Below are 26,601 nucleotides of genomic sequence, written 5' to 3'. Positions count from 1 at the left end.
CTGACTCCTACACTCTTTAAGTGAATAAAGAAAACAGTCCACGAAGATTCTTTATTTACAAGGTAAATGCATATATATTATTCTACTCCAGTAGTAAAAGTACAGAAGAGATACCCAACAATAAAATGGTCAGGTCAAGGTATTGCAAGTGGTTGGCCACACAAAAAGACAAGTTTAAACACAGGAAGAAGCAAAGCGCCTTTTTCCAGGAATCCTACTTGCCTTTATAGGAAGAGACCTACATCTCTTGCCACATGGTAGACATCATCATCTTGCAAAACCTTACACAGTAGTCACAATAATAAGGGCTGCTGCTTACAGTACCTCCACATATAACATTACCTATCTTGATATAAGCGATTGGGCATGCGCTCAAAAAAAGCTTTCTCCACAACCTCAGTATCACAGAACAGGTGGTGGGGGGGAAAACAAACAAACAAAAAATCCCAAACAGATAGTATCTTCTGCTTAAGAAAGAAAATGTTATTGTGTCCATATTCACACATCTGTTTAATATCTGAGCTGTGTCACAGATGGTCAGCCAACTTCAGCTGGTAGGTATTAAAGTGAGCTTTTAGTATTTATTAGAATCCCAAAGTCTAGTTGTATCTAATGCTCAAGCCTAACCAGTGAGCATTAGGGTGAACCATGCCAGTCACTAAGTTTCAGAATGTTTTCCAAAGGTCAGACAGGAAAAGCTTAGCTTAAATTCATCCATTTAAAGATTGGTTTCCTACTGTCCCAATGAGTACAGCTTTTATCAGAAAGTGCTTTTCCTTTTTTTTTTTTTTTAAGCTATACATTCTCATGAATAGCTATGAGCAGCTTTCTAGAATTTCAGTTCTACTGCAAGTTCTATGCACTTCATCTTAAAAAACAACAAAAAAAAGAAAAATCCTGTCAGTCAGAATCCAAATCCTGGACCTCATCATATCCAAATTCTTGTAGGACCTCATGACGGTATTTGTTCCATGTTCTTCTCCTGAAACATTGGTCCTCATCACTCAAGCTCTCTTCAGACTCTAGAAAAAGAACGTAACACAGTTTTAGACTAGCCCTTCTTTTTAGTTAAACAGTTATGTTAATCTGACTAATGTAAGTTTCCTTAGTAACACAAATGAAAAATATGTGAAGTTTGAATAACTGCTATATTAGATCAGCGTTGAATGGTACTTGGACTGGGCCGGGGGGAAAGAAAGCAGAGACAGTGTTTCACAAGCATGTGGGACATAAGTCTTCTATTCCTTCCCAAAACAAGCAATCCTTTGCAATTGCAGCAGCCTGAAATGGATTTCTAGTTTTGAAGTTCAGTACTTAAACCAGAAAAATCCCTGATTCTAGCATAGTTATTGGAGTTCATTTAAAACTATTGAAGGGATGACTCATAAAAATCTGTTCAAAAGTGACTGTTCTATTTCACCTACCTTACAGTGCAGTAATTTAGTGCTTTTGTGCTATATGTTAAGTCATTCCATCTTAAACTAGTTCTTAAAATTTTGACTTTCCTCTAATCTTAAGTATTGTGCAACAAAAAAAGCTAAGTTTATAGGATTTAAAGTCAGTTACTACCTTACATGTTGGTTCCGCAAGACATGCTGAACCAATTTAACAGCTCACCCCACCTTTCAGAAGTTCATACTCCCCCTCCATCTCTGTGCAGTCTCCACTTACTTTGCCCTGGTGCCAATGATTCTTTTCTGAGCTGATATAACCCATTATAATAGCAAAAATATACACCAGCAGTGCAAGGTTTGCGTTTTTAGAAAGAGGAAATACAAAAAAGGATGAGATTTAAATGTGCACAGCATGAAAGCAGACAGTACTTTTAACAAGCATACCTTTTTCTCCATCACCATCTTCCTCGGGTAAGAACTCATCTTCATCAGGATAGTCATTACGCCAGTTATTTTCATCATTTTCATCATCTTCATCTTCATATATTTCCCCTGGAATATGATCATCATCTACCTGCATGTCAACATGGAACAGAACATTCATTATAAAAGACATACTCAGATGTAAGCAGTTTTTCATCTACCTAAACAACAGACCATAAAGAAAAGAGCCAAGAGATACTGAAAGCAGAGTTATTTAGAAGTTGCACCAAGCACACAGTAAAAAAAACTTGTCAGTACAGCCACCATAACACAGCAACCTGCTTTTGATAAAAAAAATCAGTAAGTCATGCATTTAAATGTTCTAGTGTTGCTGAAGTTGATGTCAAAATTAATCCTACTCACTTCAGCAGTAGTATAATAGAGGTTATCCAAGAAAAAGAAAAAGCTGCTTCAGGTTCCTTATATGCAAAATATATTGACCACAGTATCCATGCAATGAAAGAATAAAGCTTACACTGTATCTTTGTAACTTCACAGTCACTGAAGGGTATTTCTTTATTACAAGAAAAGACCTCTTATTAAGATTATAAATTCAAGTCCTCAAAAATTGAGGACTGCCAAAAAAAGTTGTGTCCCCCTTGCTCCTTCTTCCTCAGACATATTTACATTTCAATTGCTACCTCCTGCCACCCACAAATGAGATGTGAATTACTTAAGTTTATATTGCATGTGCCAAAATTTGTTTGCTAAATTGAAGTCAGTCAAATCCTTGTGAGTACGTGAACAGTACCCCTTCAGTTTTCATCATCACATCATCATTTGTTCTAATCAATAGTAACCTGAGAAAACACAGGACTGGCAATTACTGAAAGCTTAACAGAGAGGTCACTGAGTGTAAGTGTAGTATCTTCAAAGTATCTTTTTTGGCATGTCACTTTTTATGTTAGGACTTTAAACATGTTTATTCATGGACCTTCTAATGGAGAAATATCTGTTTTCCACATCTTTACCAGTTCATACTCCTCTTTATAGGGCTGGACAGACAGGATATTTTGGATCCAACCAGGGGCTGATGTTTCCATATAGTAGATGTCATAAACATACTCATCTTCTTTCTCATGGCGTTCTACTTTCTTACCATCTTCAGAAACATTTAAACGCTCACGAACCATCTCTACTGCATTGCAGAGAATCACATCTGGATCACCAGTTTTCTGTTGCCAAAAAAATAACTGTGCATTACCACTGAGATCAAACACACAGAGCTTTAGTTACAGACAATATTTTTGTTTGTAGATAGTAGCCAATATCTAGCTAAGGATGACCTTCTGAAAACTTAGTATTCCATTAGGAAGGTTTTTAATTCTATCTGGAACATTAGCTATCTGAAATAGAAAGACATTAAAGAATTTTCAAATTAGCCTAATATTGTACAGCCATGCCTTGTTTTAGGTAACAGAAAACTTCTGGAACAAGTTCATTACAAACCGTTGAAGGGAAATGACTAATTCTGTGCAACTGTTTGTCTGTTTCTGATGACATGTTGGTTGAAACGACATGCTTTAAAATAGGCTATGCTTTGTACAGCTTTCCTGCAATGTTGCAAGTGTAAAGATCTGTATAGATTAGCATTAATAACATGCTAGGAGATTACAGTCTACCCAGTGTACAGGAGAAATGATGAAAATATGACTAATCAACAGGAAAAGGCTGACAGGCCCTGTAGACATGCTCTTTAATTCCTTGCTTCTGCACTGAGACAGAAGAAATTTGATGACAGCTAGTTGATGACTTGCTCCCATGTCTATTTTCTTCTTTAACACAGTCTTTAAATCTTCCTCAGAGCTGTGATGGGCTGCATTAAGTAGAGCATCCAGATGTACTTATATACTGTTAAAGAACTACTAAAGGAAGCATACAAAAAATACCCTCTTGTCTTCTTTTTATATGGTTGTAAGTCTTTTTAATACAAAATCTTCTTAATACACTGTATGCAGCACAACCCTACACAGAAGGCAGAACTTCTTCATACTAAAACCATTTTAGAAATTAAGTAGATACTTTCCAATTAAAGGTATACTTAACTCATAATACCAATGAAAACAGAATAGAGGGGCTAAGAAGCCTGTCAAACACCTAAGAGTTCCACTAAAAATTGAATACATGATTAAAGCGTATATTGGGATTCTGAGAAGGGAAGGCTCAAAGGTATTTTTTCTTTCAGTGAACCTTGCCTACAAGTGACATTCTTAGGCATCTGGGTAGATGGAGAGACATGCAAGTAGAATTTTTCATTGCTAGAAGGTAGAGTAAAAGTTTCTAAAACCTTCAGAGCTCTACCTAACAGATGAACATGAGCATTTAGGTATCTGAACAGGGTACAGAAAAATCAGGCCTTTCCTATAGTGGCCAGCTCTGTAAGGCTGTCTGTCTCAACAACATTACTGTACTTTGGGATCCTCGTGAAATTGCTTCCTACATAGATATCTAAAGTACGTCAACTTATAAACATCTAGTTAAGGGTCCCTCCACAGTTGTCAGTTTGCCCACATATACCAGTCATATAAAAGTACTTTGAGTACCCTAAGTCCGTTTGCTGACCTGTGGGTTGGCTGCAGTTACGCTGGAGTCTTCCAGCGCCTCCTCTTCTTGTACAATATCAAATAACTGGAATTTCCCACAGTAGTCCGAACTCTCATCAACAGCACTGCTGCCTTTTTCCGAGGCATCTTTCCTTGCTCCTGAGCCCGACCTGTCGCCACCAGCTGACGTCTTGCCATCGACGACAGGCGCGACCGTTTCGATTTCCCGAGCGGCAGGCCGGTGGCTGGCGATTACCCGGTAGCGGCTCTCCCTCCTGCTCGCCTGCCTGGCGGAGCGGAGGTCCTGAGCGATTCGCTGAGCGCTGCCCGAGGAGGGCCGCAGACTTCGAGCCGCTTTGTCCCGGCTGATCCCTTCCTGGACGTACTTCTGAAGCGGCTCGTTCTGGGCAGAGGGCAGAACGGAGAGAAGGAAGGTAACTCGCGCTCCCTTCCGGAGGCGCCGCCTCACTACCGCGACCGCGGCTTCCCATCCGAGCACCGCAGCACCAGCGCTCGGAATAACACGCCCGCAACTTCTGCTACTGCTCTAAGCGACAGAGCTACCACGAGCCCTGCGCTTGCGGGGAAGAGTATGAAGCCCGCGCAGGCCGCCAGGCCGCGGCAGCCCGGCATCCGCCAGGGCCGCGAGGCGCGGGGGCTCCGGCGGCGGCCGTTAGGCCGAGCCCCCGCGCGGCCGACCCGAACGGGTCCCGCGCGGCAGCGGTACCTTGGAGGAGACGGTGGCCACCAGCTTGAAGAGCCCCTTCTCGAGGCGCGGGGGCCCGGGCGGCCCGCCCGGCTCCGGGCGCCGCCGCTTGCAGGCGAGGAGCAGCGCCTCGGCCGGTTCCGGCCCGCCGCGCTTCCGCTTCACGCGCAGCACCGCCGCCCGCTCCATGGCGCCGCGCGGCACGCCGGGAGCGGCGCGCCGCGGCGGGGCGGGGCGCCGCCTCGGCCCCGCCCCCCGGCCCCGGCCCCGCGCGGGGCACGCCGGGGCGGCGGCGGCTCGCGCGCCGTGAGGCGGCCCCGGGGTGAGCGGCGGCGGCCATGTTGGGGGGTGGGGGCGCCGCCGCGCTGGCTCTGGGCCCGACGGGGAGAAGGGCGTCGCGGGCCCCGCGGCGGCTCTGACCTCCCTCGCTCGCTCGCGGCCGGGCCCGTCCCGAGGCGACGCCTGGGACGCTGCGGCCTTTCCCGCCCCGCGCCGCTCTCCCGCCGCGGCCGCCGGTTGTGCGGCTGCGCCGCTGCCCCGAGGCCGCAGGTGCCGCCTCAGAGCGGGTCTGGGGAACCGGGGGCGGGGGGCGCCTGGGGCGCCAAGCGCTTCGCTTTGGGGCTTGCTTCTTCCTAGAGTATGTTGATCATTTGGGGCACGGGGGGAGGCTGTCGTTTGGGGTTTTCGCAGAGATTGGTTAACTCGTCCGATGGGGAGTCGGTGAGGTGGGGCTGGGCGACAGATCTGAGCGTGAAACGCTCTTAGAGAAAAGCACAAGGAAGGGAGCAGTGCTTCTGGCCGAGGCAGTGGTAGTGGGGAAGGGGTGGATATGTATCATGAGTGAAAGTAATGTTTGTTGTCTTCACTGGAATTTGTATTTTCCACAGCCAGTGTTTTGAGTATTATCCCAAAGCCAAATCTGCATGTAATACGCAAATAATATAAATTGAGATCGATCATGAAGACCTTTTGTGGAAGAGCTAATCCAACCACAGGCTCAATGGAGTGGTTTGAGGAGGATGAGGACTATGACTACCACCAGGAAATTGCAAGGTATGCTGGGAAAATCGGTAGTCGATCCTCGTTATTTTAATCTTGGCAACAAGGTTACCAATAAATGAAAATGACTCAAGTTGTTACGAATTTAATTAGACGATCTAAATTGCAGTGTGTTCCAACTTGTTCCTAATGCTAGCTTTTAGTGTAAGGATCTTAGTAGCAGATGATTGACCGGTACTGTATTAGACTGCCTTTCATTGCCATCATTATGTGTGAACCTGCATCTTTCCCAGTTGTTATTGCTTCGCAGCAGTTTGTCCATAGGTCTGTGTATTGGGTCCATTGCTAAAGAGAGACTATATAGCAGCAATTCATTCATTCATGCATATGCTGATGATGAGACCACTGAAATGACATCATTCCTTAGGTCTGGGAAACAATTCCAAGAGCATGTCACAGTTATCTGTACATTGGTTGGGACCTGCTGCCTTAGATAACCTCCTTTGTTTTCTTTTACTAAGACCTAGCAGTTTTGTACTATGCTTTGCAGTAGGTATTATTTTGATTGAAACTTTATTTATTTTAGGTCACGCTATGCAGATATGCTTCATGATAAAGACAGAGTAAGTATAGAAGCAAATAATTTTTGAATGGTGAGAAAATGTTTATTTCCTTCCTTTTGAATAGCTGTCACTGCATGATTATACAAGTTTCTCTGGAAGCTGAAGTGTTCAGATTTGTACCCTTTAAGATACCAGTCCTGCTGTTCTATCAACAGATGCCTTCTTACATTTGATTCTAGAGCACTGTTGTTTACTCCAGAACATACAGCAGTGCTAGTAATGTAGCAATGATTTTAAAAAAAAAAAGTCTGTATAGATGAAAACCAAGGTGTCCAAGAACAAAGAGCACCGAATAAATATTATCATTGTTCACTTTCTGTAAGAAAAATATTAACTAGTGATACCTGTGCTCAGTAACTGATTTTGGTAGTTTGCTCTAGATTTGAAATTTTTGACCATATCTTGACAGAGCTCATTAGGTTCATATTTACAGCCTTTGAAATTTCATCTAATCTTCTTTGTTTTTATAAGAATGTAAGTAAAGTCTGTCTTTATTCTTTCATGATATTTTTTAGCTCTTATTTACAAGTTAGTATTGAGAAGGAAATTAAGATGAATACCGTATCTGCAAGTATGATGAAGTCTGGAGTGGATGTTCTAAATGTTTGTCATGCTTTAACTGTTTGGTGACTAACTTTTTTAAAGACTTCTATGATGTCTGCGCTGTGAATCTTGAAGCGAACCTGCCTGTGGGATCAGTCATTTCATACTAAAACATGTTGTGCCTGAGTAATTAAACAACTCTATTAGAATTATATAGCAAAAGTATTAAGCATAATTGTTTGGAAAGGACTCCAACAGACCTTGTTGAATTTATAATTTTGAAAGATCAGGGATTATTTGCAAAGGCTTGGTAAATCATTTGAAAGGAATGTCTGAAATACGCTGTTACTGAAATACATGATTACATTTGCTCCATATATGTATTGCATCTGACAGATGGCAGCATTTGATTTCTCCCCTGTTACTAATGCTGATATGCTTGTATCCCCACCTAACAGCATATAACCATAAACCAAAATCTAGTCTTATGTGTTGCTTCTCATATATGAATGTTTTCCAGCAGAGGTAGAAAGGAATCTAAATCCAAGATACTTCAGCTTTTGTGCTGTCATAGGCACTGTATCACAACAGTAGTATCTCAGATGGCTCTTCTTATTATTTGCTCCAGAAAATTTTTGTACTTGTAAATTATGCATGCACTATAAACAGTGGACTGATGAATGATGAGGTGAATAGTGTGATAAAGTTTGATATATTTTAGGTGGACTAATGTACTGTTGACTTCAGTTGTATCACTAAGGTGACTACTTTCTCCAGAAATGCTTGCTTTTACTAAGAATGGCTGTGTTATTACTGTGCAAGCATAAAAAGTGTCTTTAGGCCTTTTTCTAATTATAAACTCCTATAGTCTGAGAGTCCAAGATTCTTGCATAAAAATTAAATATATAAACATATGAAAGGTGGCTGATCTTTCTTTTTTCTTTTCCTTTGACAGAATGTGAAATATTACCAAGGTATCCGTGCTGCAGTGAGCAGAGTAAAAGAAAGAGGTGAGAAAGCAATTGTTTTAGACATAGGGACTGGCACCGGACTCCTGTCTATGATGGCGGCTTCAGCAGGTGCAGATTTCTGTTATGCCGTTGAGGTAAGCATCTGTTACTGATTGCATATACTTCTGCTTTCCAAAATATGAAGTGGCGCAGTGTTGGGTAGCGTGTATGTTCATAATCTGAGGGTTGGTGCAGTTGTTCTGTCTGCATGATCACTAGTGTAGATGCATTTGCTTTTTTATGTTGTAGTTTCTGAAGTGCAAATTTGATATACTTATGTGTGTGAAAAAGAGGTAGATCTTACAAGAATATATTTGAGAAGACATAAAAAACTCTTCATTTTTGGGACAGTTTCTATAAATGCACAGATTATCTAAAAGTACTAAGCCAAGTTTTAGAGTGCTCTGTCTTCTCTGCTTCTCATTGAAACTCAAATGCAGTATGGAAGAGTTGATGAATATTTTGAAAAATGTGAGTATTCTCAGACCATACTGCTGATCTTCATGAGTTTCATCTCTCGAGGATGGGTTCTCAGACTACTTAACCATAACATGGACTACATCTTAATAAAGAGACTGTCTCATAAACTTTTTTTTCCATTGGTTTGTGATTAGATAGAGCATCTCCCACTGTATTGGCAATCAAGAAACATTCTGGTGGCTGTTAGCAGCCTTTGCTTATAATAAGGATAACAGGAACATTTTGGCCAGTTTAGCTTTTTCTTTTTTTTTTTTAACACATTTGAGGAAACAAAGAGAAGATTTATTTGTCTATAGGTTGTAGCTGAAAGAGAGCTATCTAATTTTTATGTAAGTTTCCTATAATTGCTTTTCAGGGATAGTCATCTTTTGTGTAGACACAGGAAGCAATAAGCTCCAGAATAATTTTATTCACAGGCAGATGTAGGGAAAGGACAGTAATCAAAAGTAATGTGGTAGGAAGGGGTCTGTTGTTGTGACCATGAGGTCAGCAGTTTATTGGCCACTCTGCCAGAGGAGGATCACTACCTTGTGGGAGGAGAGGAGAACCATTATGGGAAAGAAAAGCCTAATCTAAAAAGTGTGAGGACTGCTGGTATAGGTGTCCCAATAGCAGTATATTATTCCAGTTCTGAAGTTTGGGCTAGGTTCCAAAGTGGCCACGAATTTCTTTTCCTAAGTAATCAGATTCTGTAGCTGGGTAGAATATTTAGAATACAAAATACTTAAATAACCCACTGTTAAAAGTATTTATTGTATAAATAGGCTACAAAGATTGACACCTTAAGTTTAAAAAATTAGCATGGAAGTTAAGCCCTGTTAACATATTCATCATTGCTGTTATTTTTAAGCCATCTATTTTCTCCATTCTTCTCTTTATTCTGAAAGAAAGAAAAATTCACTACTCTGACAACTGGGATTATGGCAGGGATGAGAAAAAACTTATTTTGGCACAGTTGCGCTGCTAATTTATGCAGATAGGCATAATCCAGTGACTGTTTCAGTGCTGGTTGGTGCTGGTGGGTTTTGGTGGGGGGAATGAAGGGGATGGGGTTTTTTTGTGGTTTGGTTTGGTTTTTAACTGTCCTGAGCGCATACAGGTCTCTCTTGGGGCCTCTTTTGAGGAATAGGTATTTTTATTTTAAAAATGACAAGTGTCGCGGTCCGCGGGAGTGACGGGAAAGAATCATACACACTCACAGAATGCAGATTCAATTCCATCTTTATTCAGCAATTTGCCCATTTTATAGGTACAGGTATTCGGCGCTCTGGCCCTTGATTGGTGGTTCATACAGATTATGTCACAGGTAGCCAATCATAGCACCGATCACGCACGCAGCGGTCATGCCTTGTACCTTGCTACTTATTTAGCAAAACTGTCTAGCCCTTAACCTTGGTTCCCACTGGCTTCTGCTAGTTTATCTGTACTTTCTCAGGATGTATCATTTCCAGCTGCACCAGTGTGCTTGGTAAACTACTTTAAAGCACGTAGCAGCGGCTACAGCCTGAGGCCTAAGGCTTCAGCAAATTTAGCTACTAATGCTAAGCGAGTTGTGCTAAGCAACTAATCCTAAGCAGTGTAGTTCCATACTCTATATCTCATATAGATTGTTGTTCTGAAGGACCGCAAGGGCCCCAACAGACAAGTTTGTTTAATGTAAATGCTAAGAATTTCTTAACATACATTCTTTATGCCTTTCAAAAGTTAAATTGGCGTGGCTTTTGGAGACAGCTGATAGTTCAGTTTGTAAGAATGACATTGGAGCTCTATGAACTTTTGAAGTGAGGCTTACTGTCCTGCTTCATGGTAATGAACTTCAACTAGGAAACGGTACAAAATGTGTTAAATTTTTGCAGGGCTAAATATGCTGCATTTTGGGTTGGTGTCTTTTCATTTTGAATGCTGATGTTAGCTTACCAGTGTGTTAAACTCTTGCTGTTTACAGGTTTTCAAGCCCATGGCTAATGCTGCTGTGAAGATAGTGGAGAAAAATGGTTTTAGTGACAAGATCAAGGTAATCAACAAGCACTCCACTGAAGTTACAGTTGGGCCAGGTGAGGAAAATAAATTTAGGTTAAAAAAATTGCTAAGTCAAGAGATATATTTTTCTCTTTTAATTAAAAACAATTGGAAAAAAACAAATCCTTTTCTCTCTGGAAAGTGACATTGGAAGGTTATTTCAAAAAGAAGTGTTTGTAATAGTATTTCAGTAGTCATTTGAATTTCCATTGAAACTCCTAGGGGAAAATAGAGAATTTGCAGTACTCAGTGGATTCTCTTAGGAGAAGTGAGTTTTTGAATAGCTTGTCTTTACAGCATGGCGTCTTCTTGAAAGAGCTGTATAAAGTCTTAATATGATATTAAATTGTGTCTTTTAGATGGAGACATGCAGTGTCGTGCAAACATCCTGGTAACAGAATTATTTGATACAGAGCTGATAGGAGAAGGAGCTCTACCAACCTATGAACACGCACACAAGCATCTTGTACAGGTAAGAGGGTAAGAAACTGATAGAGTGCCAAACTGATCCCTAAGGAAACTCCATTATCTTTTGTGGAGTAAGGTAAAGATTATATTTGACTTAGGTTTCTGTATCCTTTATAAATAGGCCATCAGCTGTGCTAATTTCATATTCAGTGAATAATTTACTATACCCATTCCTAGAATAAAAGTTAGTGGAGTATATATTGTAAATCACAGCCCCTGAAATTACATTTAGTTGCTTTATATAAAAACCCAATAATTTGCTGGTTAACAAATATATTGCAGAAAGGCACTCAGTTCTGCTCTGCAGATCTTAACTTCCCTTAGTAGTTGTTCAGCTGGCAGATAGGTCCCAAGGTTTTTTCAAAAATAATAGAATTTTTTCTTTCCTCCTAAACTTGATGGGCTTCACCTCCCAGACGTAGATTTTCTGCTAAGGAGCTCTTGCTTCTCAGTGTGTTTTTCCCCACAGAGATGTTTTAAACACTATAATCAAATTAATATCCAGTATTTTTTGATAACTAAACTTTAGGTATAATCTTTAGTCTTTCTCCTTTATGCTTTCCAATTTTTCTATGCTCCTTTTAATTAAAATGTGGATGGCAAAACTTTATGCAGAATTCTGTGTCTTATTTTACCAGTTTTATACAGGGAGTATCACTTACTCTCCTTACTGCTCCCCATATATATATACACACACATATGGATATATGCACACATTATATATACATATATATATATATAAATTGTAATTATCTCTTTTGTAAAAGCTTTGTTCTTGGGCTTCATCGTTAGCTCTTGATTCACAATGATTTTTTTCACAATGATTTTTTTCAGAACAAGTTATATGTTCTCTACTCTGTAAACATGGATAGAAAGTTGTCATTGGATAAATACTCGAGCCATTATTATTTACTCATTGCCCTTGCAAACTCTGTGTTGATAGCTTAGTAGTTACCTGTCTTGAAAGGCTTTGGATAGCTCTCATCTCAGAATGAATACAGAAACATGCGTTTAACTGAAGCTGGGAAACAGATTGATACTGTGGCCTTGCTGAACTACAATGAACAGATGGATAAGTATGTCATATTTCACAAATAGGGAGATAAAGAGCAGGTGCTCTGATATTACAGAAGTCTCTGAAATAATTGGAGTTTAAGATTTCAAAGCTTTTAGTCCTACTACTTTGTCTCTCTTTAAATTGGTTCACATTTCAATTAATTTACTTTTCATGTGTGTTAATAAGTCAGCTATGTTGAATGCATTTGTCCTTTATTTTGAACACTCAGGAAGGATGTGAGGCAGTGCCTCATAGGGCAACAGTGTATGTCCAGTTAGTGGAATCCAAAAGAATGTGGTCCTGGAACAAGCTGTTTCCTGTTCGTATCGAAGCAGAGGATGGTGAAAAAATTATTGTCTCCCCGTCAGAAATGGAGAACTGTCCAGGTGTTCCTTCAGTTTGTGATATCCAACTGAATCAGATGCCTTCAAGTGACTTCACTATCCTTAGCGATGTCGTGACAATGTTCAGGTAAGAGACTAGGTAGGCATTGTTTTGTTCCACACAAAATTTTCCTGTTACGTCTTTTAAATAAGTTGTGTATTCAGCTTAGGAAACTGATGGCAGTTTCTGAAGAATACTGAACTACTTCTCAAATTTTGATGCTTCTCTGCAGCGTGGATTTCAGTAAGCCAGTAAGGAGTGCTTCTACCTACTACAGAGTGCAGCTGGCACCTATAAAATCTGGCAAGGCACAAATCGTCCTTTCCTGGTGGGATATTGACATGGATCCCTCTGGGAAGATAAATTGTACAATGGCTCCGTACTGGGTAAAACCCACTTCTGCTCTCCAGGTAAAATACCAAGCCTTTGGTTATCATTATCATCTATCAGTAATTATTTTAAGTAAAGGTCATACTGAGTGTTTTAAGCAGCTGTCCCTTAAACTGTATAGGAATTTTGCTAACATATAATGTATTGGAAGATGGTAAATACACAAATCATAGAAATGTTAACTATAGTAACTACACATTTTGGGTTTACTTTAAGCAAAGGAAAGCTTAAAAACTGAAGTTGTCTTCTAGACACAAAACTCTTGTTGTTTTTTTTTTTTAATCTTCTTACCTTCACAAAATAAAATAAAATTTTGTGTGTATTTTTCCTTAAATAGTTTCCATCCCTGGTCAGAATTGTAATATGTATTTTGCTTCCATGTATTTTTTGTATTAAGTTTTTAAATGACAAAGTGAAATAAGATTATAATAATATAATCATACTCCCATAAAAAAGGCTGGTGTGGAAAATTACTGGATGTTTAAAGGAATGAGAGATCACTATTAAGTCAGATTCCTGTGCTTTTGTAGGAATGCGTTTACTAGTTGAATAAACTTAGTTGAGAGGAAAGTACAAAATAATTGTTTGCATTTACTGTGCTTGAGAGTAAAATTTAAAGCAAACAACTTCAGGGCATCCGGTCGACTTAGAACATTTTCAGTGCACTACACAGCTTTTGAAACAAAATAGTCTAACTGCTGTATCAGAATGACACTAAGCGAGCTCATGTGATTCAGGAGGCTCCAAGCGCTGGTTACTGTCAGCAATTCAATAAAGCTTTCTAACGTAAGTGAAGTAAAGAGGTAAAAGAGCATTAATACACGCAGGAAAAAAAATGTGATCTGCTTTTCATGTGATAAAACACAAGCTTAGCTAGTCAGCAAGCCAGCGGTCTCGTGTTTATTCTGTTGTAAGAAATCTATATAGAGTGCGTTTGTTCACTGTACAGTATTAGTCCTTCCTCAGCCTTACTGATTTGAACAAGGTTCTTTCATTACATACTTTCATGTACATAGATGCTTCAAAGTCATGCCCATTCTTACTAACCAGTTTCTTGTTACTTGTTTACTTTTCATGTACTATTCATGAGTTAATTCCTAAGGTTTTGTTTATCAAACCTTTTCAGTGGAGAGATCACTGGATGCAATGTGTATATTTTCTTCCAAATGAGGAGCCAGTTTTCCAGGGTGAGAACATGTACCTGACTGCCTATCGTGATGAGTATTCTGTGTGGTATAAGCTCCAGAAAGCCAGGTAACAATACTTGTGTGTGAAAAATGATGGTACTTTACTGGTAGTTTGGGAGAGTATTTTTGGAAGAGTAAAATAAAAACCTAAAGACTAGCAGATTATTAAAAGCTACTTCATGGGCACTGAACAGGAGAAAAAGCTCCAGGATGCATAGAAACACAGCTGAGCTTTGGCCTGTGGGCTCCTCTGTTCTCCCTGGTAGGCATTCTGCTGCACGGCAGAGAAACAAAAGCGTTCATGGGTGGCTCCTGGAACTCCTAAAAGGAAGCTCAGGCGAGCTGGCACAAAGGTGAGGGAGTGAAGTAAATTGGAAATAGAGAATGAAAAGAGACAGAATGGTGATCAGCACTGTCTTCTGAAATGAATGTCTTTTGCTCAAGATAAAAGGAACTTAGTTGTTTTGGTCGCAATGGCAATAGCAGCCACAGTTTTTAGAAATCAGTACCAATTTTAAAAATTGATGCCTGAGTTTTATGTGCCTTTTTACATTTAGGAATCCAAGCAAGCAACTTTTTTCTAAAATGTCTAAAATACCTAACCATCAAAGTCAGTGGGAAAGTTTAAAAAAAAAAAAGTGAAAATTGGCCCTTTTTCTTCTTTTCATTTGCAAATACGAAACTAAAAGATATCTCTGTGGAACTAGTAAATTTGAACTAGTTACAGTGAAGTCCGTGTGCAATAAGATGCTTATTAGCTAAAATACATGAATTTACCTGTTTGGGGAAGATATGTTAGCGATGCTGTAGTTAATGTGTTTTTTTGTTTGGTTGGTTTTGGTTTTTTTTCGCAGAGAAGAGAACAAAGCAGATGTTCATGTTGAGAGTCCTGTTTGTAGATGTCAGGCTCATCTTCTCTGGAATAGACCACGCTTTGGAGAATTAAATGATCAGAACCGAACATGCCAGTACATCAAGTCTTTGACAAAAGTGAGTACATGTTGCCTCATGGTTTCTGTGGTAGATGTGTTTATCTTTTTATCTGCAGTAAGTATTAATGGATTCATTGCTCTCTTGCTAAGGAGTTTGCTCACAGAGTGCATTTTATTTAAATCAGCAGCTGTAAGTTGGATTTTGTCATGAAAACTTTGGTATTTCATTTTTTTTTTAATTGAAAGCAGCCATGTTTCGATGGGAACCTGTAGCAGCTCTGTATTATTTGTTAAAAAGATTATTGGTAGTTAGATAAAGACAGGTTTTTAATGATTCCAGGAGGAAATCGGAAAACATGTTCTACTAAATGCATAATACGTGTTTGTGTGAGTACTTTGTGACCTACAGCAAGGGATTACATGAACGTTTCTGACACTTTGAAATAACTATATTAATCATTGTACCTCTCAATTCTTATGTCCTATGGGAGCATCTTCTCTACACATTGGGGAAAAAACACCACCTGAACACCTAGAATTTGAGAACTCTTTCATCCTGAATAGGAATAATGATGACAATTTATTTTCTATAGGTTCTGAAAATGGATAGCGTTTGTCTCTGCATCAGTGATGGCAGTCTGCTGCCTGTGCTGGCTCACTATCTTGGGGCGAAGCAGGTACAGTACTTCTTCCTGTTTTTCTGGTCTTAGCATTTTAGCTTGGTATTTTCAGTTCTCTGCTATAATTCAGCATTCCAGCCCTTTATTTAATTTACTTCAAGTGGTTCTTTAGTGACAAATGAGAAAGAAGCTCTCATTGTGTTTAAATGGAGGTGAAATTTATCCCTGATCAAGCTGAAGTCTAGGGAGACAACAAAGTTACCAGTTCTGATGTTTGCCACTGTGTAGCTTTGAATGACAGTGGTGTTCCTCAGTCCCTGCTGCTCCCTGTTTGCTTTCTTGTATCTTAATGCTTTTGGTAATATTCTTTTTACCAATGAAAATGTCTGACAGGTTTTTTTTCTTTTATGCTTGCAATGCTACAATTACATTTATTGTCTAGTCTGAAATGGAAGGTCCATAACAGCAAGATAAAAAGCTTTAAGAAAACTGACTGTGTGTGTGGACGGAATACTGGGAGCCACCTGGCTTTCCGACTGTATACCTTATCAGATGTGCTCTCTCCTGGAGTCCTTCAAACTAAAATCTATTACAGTTAGACTGAGTATCTGGGAGCACATAATGTAATCCTGAGGAAGATGCTAGGCAATTCATAGAAATAAATAATCTTGCTGAGTTAAACCTGTGATCCGTGGCCCCTGTATTTTTTTTGATGGTGGCCAATCACACATGACAAGGAGGCAGTACGAGAACCAGGCAAGGACAGAGAGTTCCAAAATAGTCTTTTCTTACTCTTTTTTTGCTTCCAAATATGACTTACAGTTGTGATCTGCTTAGGTTGCCAGAATACCTTCTCACCACTCAGATAAACTGATTAAATTGTTTGCAATCAACCACAGGGATACTGATTCGGAAAGTGGAATAACTTTTTACAGTGCCTGTAAGTTTTCTGTAAATTTCTATATACAATGTGAGATGCTGATCAGGACTCATTAATATTTCAGCCTCTGTACCTAATAAATGTGGAGCACCTGGCTTTGATGCGGCTGTCCAGACCTCTCGGCTGACCATGCTCTTGCTATTTAGTCTGTGCACTACCAATCTGAAAAGATTTGGTGAAATGGAAAGGATACTGTGGTGATTTGCAACCCATCTAAAAACAGGTCTTTGGCAAAACAAGTTCCTCAATTAATGTAGTTGCTTGGCTTTCATCTGGCAGAGAAAAGATGATAGGCTGGTCACTGAATTAGGTCATTGACAGAGATCTAGATTGCTCTTGAGATTTGACATTGTTTAGCCATGCTTGAGGTTTACCTGTGGCTTGTTTTTGATCCGCAGCAACTTATTTTGGTGACAGACTGATGACTGTCTGCTGCACCTGCCTATATTTTTTGAGAAATTGTTACACAACCCCTCTATCTTCTCATAAAGCTCTGGAGGTTTAATTTACATCATAAAATACAGTGTGTCTAAATGAGTTTTAAAAGATCAAATAGAATTACGCATAAAGATCATAACTTCAGGAGGCTGGTGTACTGCAGTGCACATCAGAGCTCTCTCCAGCTAGCACAGTCAGGTCATGCTAAACCACACTTACAAGGAGTAAGAACTAATGCGGGCCGATTCATCGCACTGGCAATGCGGCCAATTGTAAGTGACCTGGTTTTTTTCCTCTGAGCTGAAGTCAGTGATACTCTATTCACCTGCTTCCAGAGGGAAAGCAGTTCTCCCTAAAGCCTCCGCTGTAATAGAATCTTTCTTGTTTTTTGCTTCGGTAAAGAGTAAATCCCCAAACCATTGTCAAAGTGGAAGTTTGAATTTCAGGCTGACTACAGTTTGGATTTAACAACGTTTTGCTGTAACAGTTTCCTTTTTAGGAATATGTTTGTGTTTGCCCAGAGACAACAATATGTCTAGAGCAACTGTTAATATTCTATGTGTATCTTAAAAATGGAAAATAAATAGTGGTGGTGTTTTGGTTTGTTTTTTTTTTTAACAGCTGTGAAAACAACATCATTAGGGCTGTACTTGTTGAGTAATTTGTTTTGTAAAAAAGGCACACGGCAAAGGATTGTGGAATAGATGCATGATTTTTATGAGCTAGCTATGTGCAAGTTCAATTCACTCGGGCATCAAAATAGTTCCTTCATTGTTCAGTAAGTAATCTTTTAATTAAAAACAATAAAGCTGGTTTGATTGACTATTGTGTGTTTTCTTTAGGTGTTTACATTAGAAAACTCTGCTGTGTCCTGTTCTGTCATGGGAAAAGTGAGTATTTAGTCTTCTGTTTAAGCAATAAATGAACTCATGAGATTGTTAAGGCCAAAGCTGATGACTTTGATTGTCTTTGTATCAACTGCTTGGAGGTTAAATCAGATTAATGAACATTAATCATACAGTCTGACAAGACTGTGGGAAGTGGGAATATATATTTTGGGGAGGTTGTTTTTGCTTTTTTCCAACAGGTTATGTAGAGCTTTATGCAAATACTTCTCCATCAGTGGTTTACGTTTTATTGTTTGTGTTCGGTCACTGGTCTTAGCTGCCAGGTGAAAGGAAACCTGCAAGCACAACTTCCCATGTGAGCTGTCTTGAACCTTGTAGCTTTAACCACAAGCTGAATAGGTCACTGGGGATGTCAGCCTGAGTCGAGAATGATGGTTGCCAGTGCTTGCTCTCTCTTGTCTGCTATGCATTGGACTGCCTGCCCGAGCATCTACTCTGCTGCCCTCGTTCCATCAGTGGTAAAAGCCAAGCTGTTTGTTTCTGAGGATTAGTGGCATGTGAGGGCATTGCATAGCTTGCACCAGTCTCATTTGGGAAGTGGCATCTAATAGTTCTGTTTCCTGGTGAGACAAGACTTTGGGAATGCTCCTCTTTTGTTTGGTTCATTGGAGGCTGCAGGGAGCGGGTCTTAACAGCAAGTGATGTTTCCACTGCTTCTTTGGGGTAAAGCAGAGCAGGACCCAGGCAGTGGAGTGCAGGCTGTTCACGTAGAAGAGGCAGCTAATGTCTAAGAAGTGATTGGAAGCAGCTTCCTTAAATCATGTCGGCTGTGTCTGTTCCAGGTGGCACTGTATGTCTGAAAGCAGTCTAGCTCAGCATGTGGCTTAGACATTCAAAAAGGTGAACAGCAGGCAAGTTGGGGCACAAACCTGGTCTAAAAGGCAAGCCAAATATGCAGTGTATTCATAGTTTACATAATTTTGATCTTTCCTGACCATCTTTCCCATATGCTTTAGAGTCCAGATGAATGAGAGTGAGGCAACTTTTGCATGCTTTGCCTTTTATGTACTTCACTGAAGGAAGTAGCATGTGCTTTGGCTCACTAGGTATAATACGTTGGCTCTAAGTGCACGCACCCTTCGAAAATATACTTGTAGAATATATTTTGAAGGGCAAGTCATGGAAGCCAGCTTTTTTAAGTTCCTTTTGGACAGTGGTTTCCTTTTGGTTTATGTTGATTTAAAAATACTATTTTGGTACAGGTTTTAGTCTCTTGTAGCTTCTAACAAAGAAAGCCTAAGCTCCTTTTTTTTTTTTTTTTTAGTTCTTAAAAGCAAATCATCTTGAAGATAAAATTAAAATATTAGAAGCACGTCCTGAATTGCTGACATCTTCTCTTTTGGAAGATAAAAAAGTATGTAACAGTTGTCCAATACTGAATTTTGGGGGGGGCGGGGGGAGGAGGTGAAAATGAATTTTGCTTTCCTACTGAGTTACCATAACCACAATTAATCCCATTATATCCCAGCTCATATAAAGTGTAATGAGCAGGTGGTACAGACTTTGCTCTACTGAAACTAAGTGACATTTAGTTTATACGCTTTGGTGGTTTTTTTGTTTGTTTTAAAAGGGTATGACTTTCCCTTCCTGCATAACCTACACCAGTTGTAAGGGCAGGTAAACTTGTTTAACTGCATATGTGCTATTAAGCTGTAGCTCTTCTTCCTCAAGCCAATCAAAAGTCTGTCTGGAAGTGCTAACAATTTTTAAAATAAAAAATACAAACTTTGGTGACTTTTATTCCAAACTTTCCAACCTAAAACTGCAACATTCTCTTTCAGACTTTGTAGCAGGAAAAGTAATTTTAGCATTCACTAACTAAAAATAGAAAAAGAGGTCTGTTATGCAGGATATGGAATATGCAGTAGTTACATCCTTATGGAACAGCGGAAGTTCTCATCTAGTCAACTTTGCTTGCTTTATTGCATTGTCAATAATTGAAGATATAAATAGCCTGTGTTGTTGTTCAAGCTGCTATTCTTATTTATAATGCTCTTTATCTCCCTCTTCTTTTTGACAAGATTTCAGTTCTTCTTGGAGAGCCATTTTTTACTACAAGTCTGTTGCCATGGCACAACCTGTATTTCTGGTATGCTAGGACAGCTGTGACCAGGCATCTTGCCAGCGATGTCACTGTCCTACCTCAGTCTGCTTCTTTGCACGTGATGATTGTGGAGTTTCAGGTGAGATTGTTTAGAACCATGCATTTCCTATGGAATCACTTAATATTGAGTACTCTTTCAGGATTTTTTTGTAATCTCAAGTTTATCTCTCTTAACACTGCCCCCTTTGATATGTCTTTTGCTCTTACCTACTGAGATCAAATAAGAAAAATTTGACATCTTGAAGATGTGTTTTGTCATTTCAGCCATCCCTTGTCAGAAAATTAAGAACTTGAATCATTTTGACCAAATTTAGGCACATTTTTAAAAGAAAGGATTGAATGTTTAAAATATTTCTGTAGATTAGAGAGAGATTGCTGAAGTATGTCAAAATTGTGGTGACTTTTAAAGTGTGATATTCTGTAAAATAACAGTTTTTAAGATAGTATTTTGTGAGTATAAGGCTGTAGGCAGGATTTGCAAATGTATATATGTATTTTTTTCCACAGTAAATCTGAATCATTTGAGGCTGTGCACAGTTCTAAAGTTGAGCATAGTAGGGGTCACATGCTAAAAAATACTTTGAAAAGTTACCTTTCAGAAATTGTACAAAGGCATACTTTTTTTTTTCTTTTTAAAACACTTACTGGAGCTGGAGATGTTCAGTAAAGGTTGCAAAGGGTTAACCTACTATGACAATGAAAATTACATAAGTACTTTGATAATTAATATGCAAAGCTTTTGTCCAACAGCTTAAGTGAGGAAACTTCTTGGTCTCAAATTATGTAACTAAAATACACATATCTATAAACCAAAAAATAATACTTAATCTAACATTTTCACATGTATGTAACCTTAACTTTATCTCTTTAAGAGTCAGCTCTTCCCTCTCTTTTCTTCCCTCTGTACAATTCACCAGCTTCGCAAATAATACAAGGAAAGTTTTGTAATTGAGCCTTCTCTCACTTAATAGTTTCCTTATTCCAATACTCTGTAACCCTGTTCTTTCCCCTCTGCCTTTGATTTTGAGCAGATTATACAAGTGAAAATATGCATTCTTTTTCTGTCTGGGATAAATCATACTGCATGTTTTTACGTGCTTTTTGTGATTTTCTGCAAAAATGTAGAGGGCTTAAATATTTTCTGAGCGAATAAAGTTAACCTGAATCTTGTAACAGGAAGCAAATTTACAAGACTAAACAAGAGTAATCAGATTCAAATAAGCAGGTTGTGCCATGGCAACAGACTTGTAGTAAAAAATGGCTCTCCAAGAAGAACTGAAATCTTGTCAAAAAGAAGAGGGAGTTTGACATTTAAAGACAATCTACAGCAGACTAGACTTTTTGAACTCCTTACACGATCTGTTGTACTCAGCCCTGAGAAAAGATGCTGAGCAAATCCGCAGCATGCCACACCCCCAGTACGTGGCTAGTACTGCTAAAATGGTCTGCTCTGACAGATTGAGTGATATCGCAGGGGAAAAGAAATGGAAGAATACATCTTTTGGGATTAAACAAAGTGTGTCTAGCAGCGAACTTGTTTGTGTAAGATGCATTCTGTCAATACCTTTCATACACAATGAAATACATTGAATTAAAGTAGTTAGCAGGCTTTAAATTCTCTGTATGACCCCAAAGGAAATACACACATTTTTTAGGGTTAGTAAAGATCTAAAGAGGTCTTATTCTCCAAATGTTAAGCTGCAAGTATCTTAGGATGAGCACATGCAATCACTGATCACTTTAAAATGGAGGCTGTGGTGAGTACAAGTTATGCACTTATTTAGCTGCTCTTTGTCACTGGTGTACTTGCCTTGCTCCCTAGGCATTGCTGTTAGCTGCTTTTAGATATAGCATATAGTATTAAGTGGGCATTTGTTCAAACCCAGTAGGACTCTTCTTGCATAGCGCACTCTTTGTCGATAGCTCTCTAATACTAAGGATAATAGCAGGGCTGCTACAACCAGACTATGTGCATGTGTGGGTTTGGTTTTTTTTTTTTTTCTTTTTCCACCCAGGCTGGCAGGCATAGAGCACAGAATTAATTCAGTTTGCTCCCCAGGCTGTCTTATGAGCTTTCTAAGAAATGATGAAAAGCTACAGTGACAATTTTGCATTTACAGTAAATAAGGGTAAAAGAGTAAATGGTCTTCCTGCTTGGCACTTCTTGAGTATCCCTACCAGCAGTGGCATTCAACAGTGTTGTAGAGAATTGCACTAAATTACTAAGAAAAGTGGAATGCTTAAATTACTCTACTTAAAGAGTATTGGGTAAACCACTGGGAGATTCTGTATAGTCACTCTAGTTCATGATGTATTGTATTCAGACATAAGTTTATAAGAGCACTTATTTAAATTTATAGTATTCCTGATGCTTTCTTGTAAAGTAGAAATCCAGTGAGCAATACCCGGTACAAGTAGAAACCTTTGAGATTGCTCAGCGCAGCAGTGAACAGGTGATAAAATATGTGTATCTGAAACTAGTGAATGTTCTCATTCCGTTAGAGACCATTAATGCAGTCTTTTGAACTAAATCACTGTCAGTCCAGCAGTTGCTAAGCTCTGTAAAAGGCATAGTAACAATCTGCACGTGTATTGCCTTCAGTCTCTCCGGTGGTTGACCTTTTCCTGGCTCTAGCTAATCTCTTATCTCTTAACTTTTTTCCCATTAAATAAGCAAGGAAACATTCAGTAGGAAAATATTCTTTCAGCAGAACTATTTCTCTAAATAGATGGGGTTTTGTTTTTTTTTAATGATTGCATGGAAGTGGCTAGAAGATGCAATGTAATATGTCCTGTTATGTGGCATCTATTTTGGCTGACTTAGTGTGGGAAGGTGGAAGGATTTTTTTCCTACCTTTTTTTAAATGAGTGAATGCACTTTACTGTTAACAATTTAATTCATAACTAAAATTATTTCCTTTAATAAAAACAAACAAAACCCTGTTTTCCTCCTTAGGACTTATGGAAAATCCGGAGTCCATGTGGCACCTGTGAAGGTTTTGATGTGCAGACTATGGATGATATGATTAAAGTAAGAACACTCAAAATAGTTTCAGCACAAGTTTCGGCAAAACAGAACAAAACTCACTTTGGCTTGAAAAAGTATCTAGTGAACATTTAAATGTTCATATGTCACATGAAAAAACATGGTTTTACTTTTTCATAAACACAGCGGCTATTTAATTCTTACAAAATAGAATAACTTCTTTGGCATGGCGTTTGGGGTTGTATGTTTCTTGTTATTTGACAAACTGTTCAGCACTGCACTGTCTTGAAAGTACTTGCATTCGTTCAAAAAGGGAGGTAGGAAATCCTGTTCTCTAAAACTTTATTCTGAGGTTGAAATCAAATCAGCTGGCAGTTGTTCATCAGCGAATCCAACTGTCCTTAGGCTAGCGTTTAAAGAGTGCTTTAAGTGCCTTTAGGTTAGTGCTTTAAAGAGAAAAAAAGGCTTTTTGGCTTCCAAGAAATAGATATGAAGGGTGAGATTTATCTGTCTAAACTTCTAGAGCTGTAGTGTACATCTCCATATCTGAGGTAGCCATTTAGGTTGCCTTTATAGTCTTCGTGGAGGACTGTAGACAGTTCTAGAGTAGAATTCATCTCGAGGGAGACAAAAAGAAATTAAATGCATTGTTTTGAAAGTACCCATTTTTGCCTGTTTGACCACTGAGGACCATGGTCCTGACAATTAGTTCATGCTTCTAGTAGATATTTTTTGTTGTGCCTAAAAAGTACAGTCCTGTCCTCTTGGAGCCTTTTGCCTTAAATATTCTGGGTCCAGGTCACCAAGTAACTTGAAAACAAGGACTGTTAGCCTTTGGACTGTTTTTACATAGTTTTATTACTTTTTTTCTTCAGAATTCTCTGAATTTTAGGGAATCCAAGGAAGCAGAACCTCACCCTCTGTGGGAATATCCTTGCAAGTCACTCTCAGACCCCCAAGAAGTTTTGATATTTGACTTCAGAAGAACAGTACCACAGCACTGTCTCAGCGCAGAGGGTTCTTTAAATCTTTTACGGTGAGTTTTCTCTTCGTAGTAAGTATTCACATCATAATGATGAAAAAAAGGTTTTTTTTTAACTTCACGTTCCATTTTTGTGTATTATACTTAATTAGTGGGATCACATTTAACAGTATCTAAAGATGTTACCTAAACTTGTGGAAGCTCCTGTGACGGTAACTTCCTGTGCCTTTTTTCGGATTCACCCTGTCTGCCTTCACAGATAACTCACAGGCAGCTATAGCATTAAGGGTAATTCGTAGGTGAGATGGCTGTGTTTTAAAAATAGCATTTTATTAGATTGTTACCCTTATTTAGAATGTAAACAGATTAACTTACAGTCTAGAGAAAACAAACCAATATCTGGATGGTTTTAGTCTTTCAGTTTGTTCCCTATTGCTGAGTTCTGGCAGAAACAGCTCCTGTTTAGCCTTCCAAATTCTGGTTAATAGCTTTAAAGTGTACAGTATCCTTCCCTTTAACTATAGTTAGCTTTTGATATTTGTCATATGTCTTCAGAGATATTTTTCACTATAAGTACAGACTGTAGTTTATTCTGTGCAAACTTGACATACTGTTAGGAAATAAAAAAAATAGGGAAATTTGCATTTAACTTATTCTAGAGTTTATATAATCTGAACACTGCTGTAATTATGCTGTTCCTCTTTGTGACATCAAATTCATGGCCCTTAATCCCTTGGAGTACTTGTGTGCTGCAGATTATTTGTCTGGATAAAACTCATGGAAAGTTTGCCCCCCTCCCACCCCCATGAGAATCATGGGAGAACCCAGAACCGTCTGCATGGGTTCTCTGTGCCTTGGAACCCGTTGTTTTTACAGGCAACATGTTAGCATGGCCTCTGCTCCTTGTGGAGCAGGGACTTAGTGAAGTAAGATGGGTTACATAGTAAACATTTTCCCTAAATCCAGAAATAGTGGAAGCTGGGGTATCTGAATGAAAGGTTCCCCAGATAGGCTATATAATTTCTTCCATGTTATCTTGAATGCCTGTTAAATGACTGGCAGACTTAGTTGTTACATCTGCTCCTCTTGTCTTTTTCAGATTTCAGATCTGCAAATGCTTAAAAACTTGCTAACCACTGACAAATTTATTCAACTGTTCAAGTTTCTCCAAAGGAAACAAGTTACTTATGCGTTCCTAAACCTCATGAGGAATGGGTGCAGTGTTTAAGCTATCAGTATTACGTAAAGTTAATGCTAAGATGATAGGTTTTTGGTTTTTTTTTTTTGTCTCCCGTCTTTCTCCAGGAAGGGAAAGAGCCATGGAGCAGTTCTGTGGATGGAATATCATCTTACTGCTGATATCTCTATTAGCACAGGGCTGATGCAGATTTCAAATGACAAGGTATTTCTTCGATCTGTAGTTTATTATCTCTCATAAAGTCTACAGAATTACAATGCTGAAAAACATATCTTTGCTGACCCTGGTGTCTTGGTTTATGTAGTGCTACTTGTTACCCTATTTGAATCCTATGTGGACAATACTAGTAGAATTATCTACTCACCCTTTTTGTGGGAGCAGGAGATGTACCTTAAAACAGGAGAGTCTGAATCAGATTCAAATGCTTCTGTAGTTTGGAACCACATTCAGAACTGTCATATGATGCTAGCTTGAAGTAGGATTTATTCATGCAACTTCCTTTCCTCAGTTCAACAAAAGCAAAAACTTTGAGGGGAAGGAGCCCTAAATATTTTCTCTATCCCATCTAAATATTCCTTGACCAAATCCATTTTTCTCTATAACATCACTGCGCAGTGTCGTATACTGGATTTAAAGAAATTTGTTATGCATTCCTGAAAAGAAAGAATGTCAATGAAAGTAAGAAATGTATCTGATCTTTGTATACTGAACTGTGGACGAGAACTGTTGTGTTCTTACTGCATTATTACTGTCCGGTATCTTGGAGTTGTGACTGCTTTCACTTTTAACTCTCTCCTATAGGGAAACTGTGAATGGAATCCCCACTGCAAGCAAGCTGTCTATTTCTTCAGTTCTGTTATTGAATCAGAAACTCTGACAGACCTTCCTAGCGCTGTCACGTATGCTATAAATTTCAACACAAAGACAGGAGAGATTACCATGGATTTTAAACTATTATAAAATACTTGCCTTTTACTCATGTTCCTAAATTATAATAAACATATATGGTATTCTCTGTATGGCAGAGGGTTTTTTTATTGTGCCCAGAGAGCAAACTGATCATTTTGAAAAATACTTTAAATCTATTTGGTTTTCCTTTCAAAATATATAGCTGGGGAAGTATAGAGAAACTTTCTTTCTAAGAATAGTTCTTGTTGATGGAATTATATGTGTATGTTTGTTATCTTCTGTATTAGTGTGAAACTAT

General features: G+C 38.9%; 2 protein-coding genes across 5 annotated transcripts; one reads left to right on the top strand and one right to left on the bottom strand.

The window, feature by feature from the left end:
• Positions 1 to 37: 37 nt before the first annotated feature.
• SLC7A6OS (solute carrier family 7 member 6 opposite strand) lies at positions 38 to 5,321 on the bottom strand. Of its 2 annotated transcripts, XM_067302634.1 has the most exons (5): positions 5,148 to 5,321; positions 4,440 to 4,823; positions 2,849 to 3,052; positions 1,839 to 1,968; positions 38 to 1,022 (listed from the first exon to the last, which is right to left on the bottom strand). In XM_067302634.1, the coding sequence occupies exons 1-5, from the start codon at positions 5,313 to 5,315 to the stop codon at positions 901 to 903; spliced, it is 1,008 nt and encodes a 335-aa protein (XP_067158735.1). In that variant the 5' UTR covers positions 5,316 to 5,321; the 3' UTR covers positions 38 to 900. The 2 variants fall into 2 exon arrangements, with proteins under 2 accessions (XP_067158735.1, XP_067158736.1); XM_067302635.1 differs by lacking the exon at positions 2,849 to 3,052.
• A 58-nt stretch (positions 5,322 to 5,379) lies between these two features.
• Positions 5,380 to 26,409, top strand: PRMT7 (protein arginine methyltransferase 7). 3 transcript variants are annotated; one of them, XM_067302628.1, is made up of 18 exons: positions 5,380 to 5,448; positions 6,014 to 6,179; positions 6,712 to 6,748; positions 8,247 to 8,396; positions 10,727 to 10,835; positions 11,160 to 11,272; positions 12,555 to 12,796; positions 12,942 to 13,119; positions 14,226 to 14,353; positions 15,141 to 15,276; positions 15,812 to 15,895; positions 18,059 to 18,106; positions 19,389 to 19,478; positions 20,146 to 20,307; positions 23,185 to 23,259; positions 24,090 to 24,250; positions 25,502 to 25,598; positions 26,196 to 26,409. In XM_067302628.1, exons 2-18 carry the CDS (start codon positions 6,085 to 6,087, stop codon positions 26,352 to 26,354), a joined length of 2,064 nt encoding a protein of 687 aa, XP_067158729.1. In that variant the 5' UTR covers positions 5,380 to 5,448; positions 6,014 to 6,084; the 3' UTR covers positions 26,355 to 26,409. The 3 variants fall into 3 exon arrangements, with proteins under 3 accessions (XP_067158729.1, XP_067158730.1, XP_067158731.1); XM_067302629.1 differs by lacking the exon at positions 5,380 to 5,448 and adding an exon at positions 5,532 to 5,675; XM_067302630.1 differs by lacking the exons at positions 5,380 to 5,448; positions 6,712 to 6,748 and having other exon boundaries at positions 6,163 to 6,179.
• The last annotated feature ends 192 nt before the right edge of the window (positions 26,410 to 26,601 follow it).

The sequence above is a fragment of the Apteryx mantelli genome, chromosome 10 (assembly GCF_036417845.1).
Source record: "Apteryx mantelli isolate bAptMan1 chromosome 10, bAptMan1.hap1, whole genome shotgun sequence".
Lineage (NCBI taxonomy): Eukaryota > Metazoa > Chordata > Aves > Apterygiformes > Apterygidae > Apteryx > Apteryx mantelli.
Note: the sequence above shows the minus strand (reverse complement) of the source record. Positions and strands in the feature narration are given on the sequence as shown.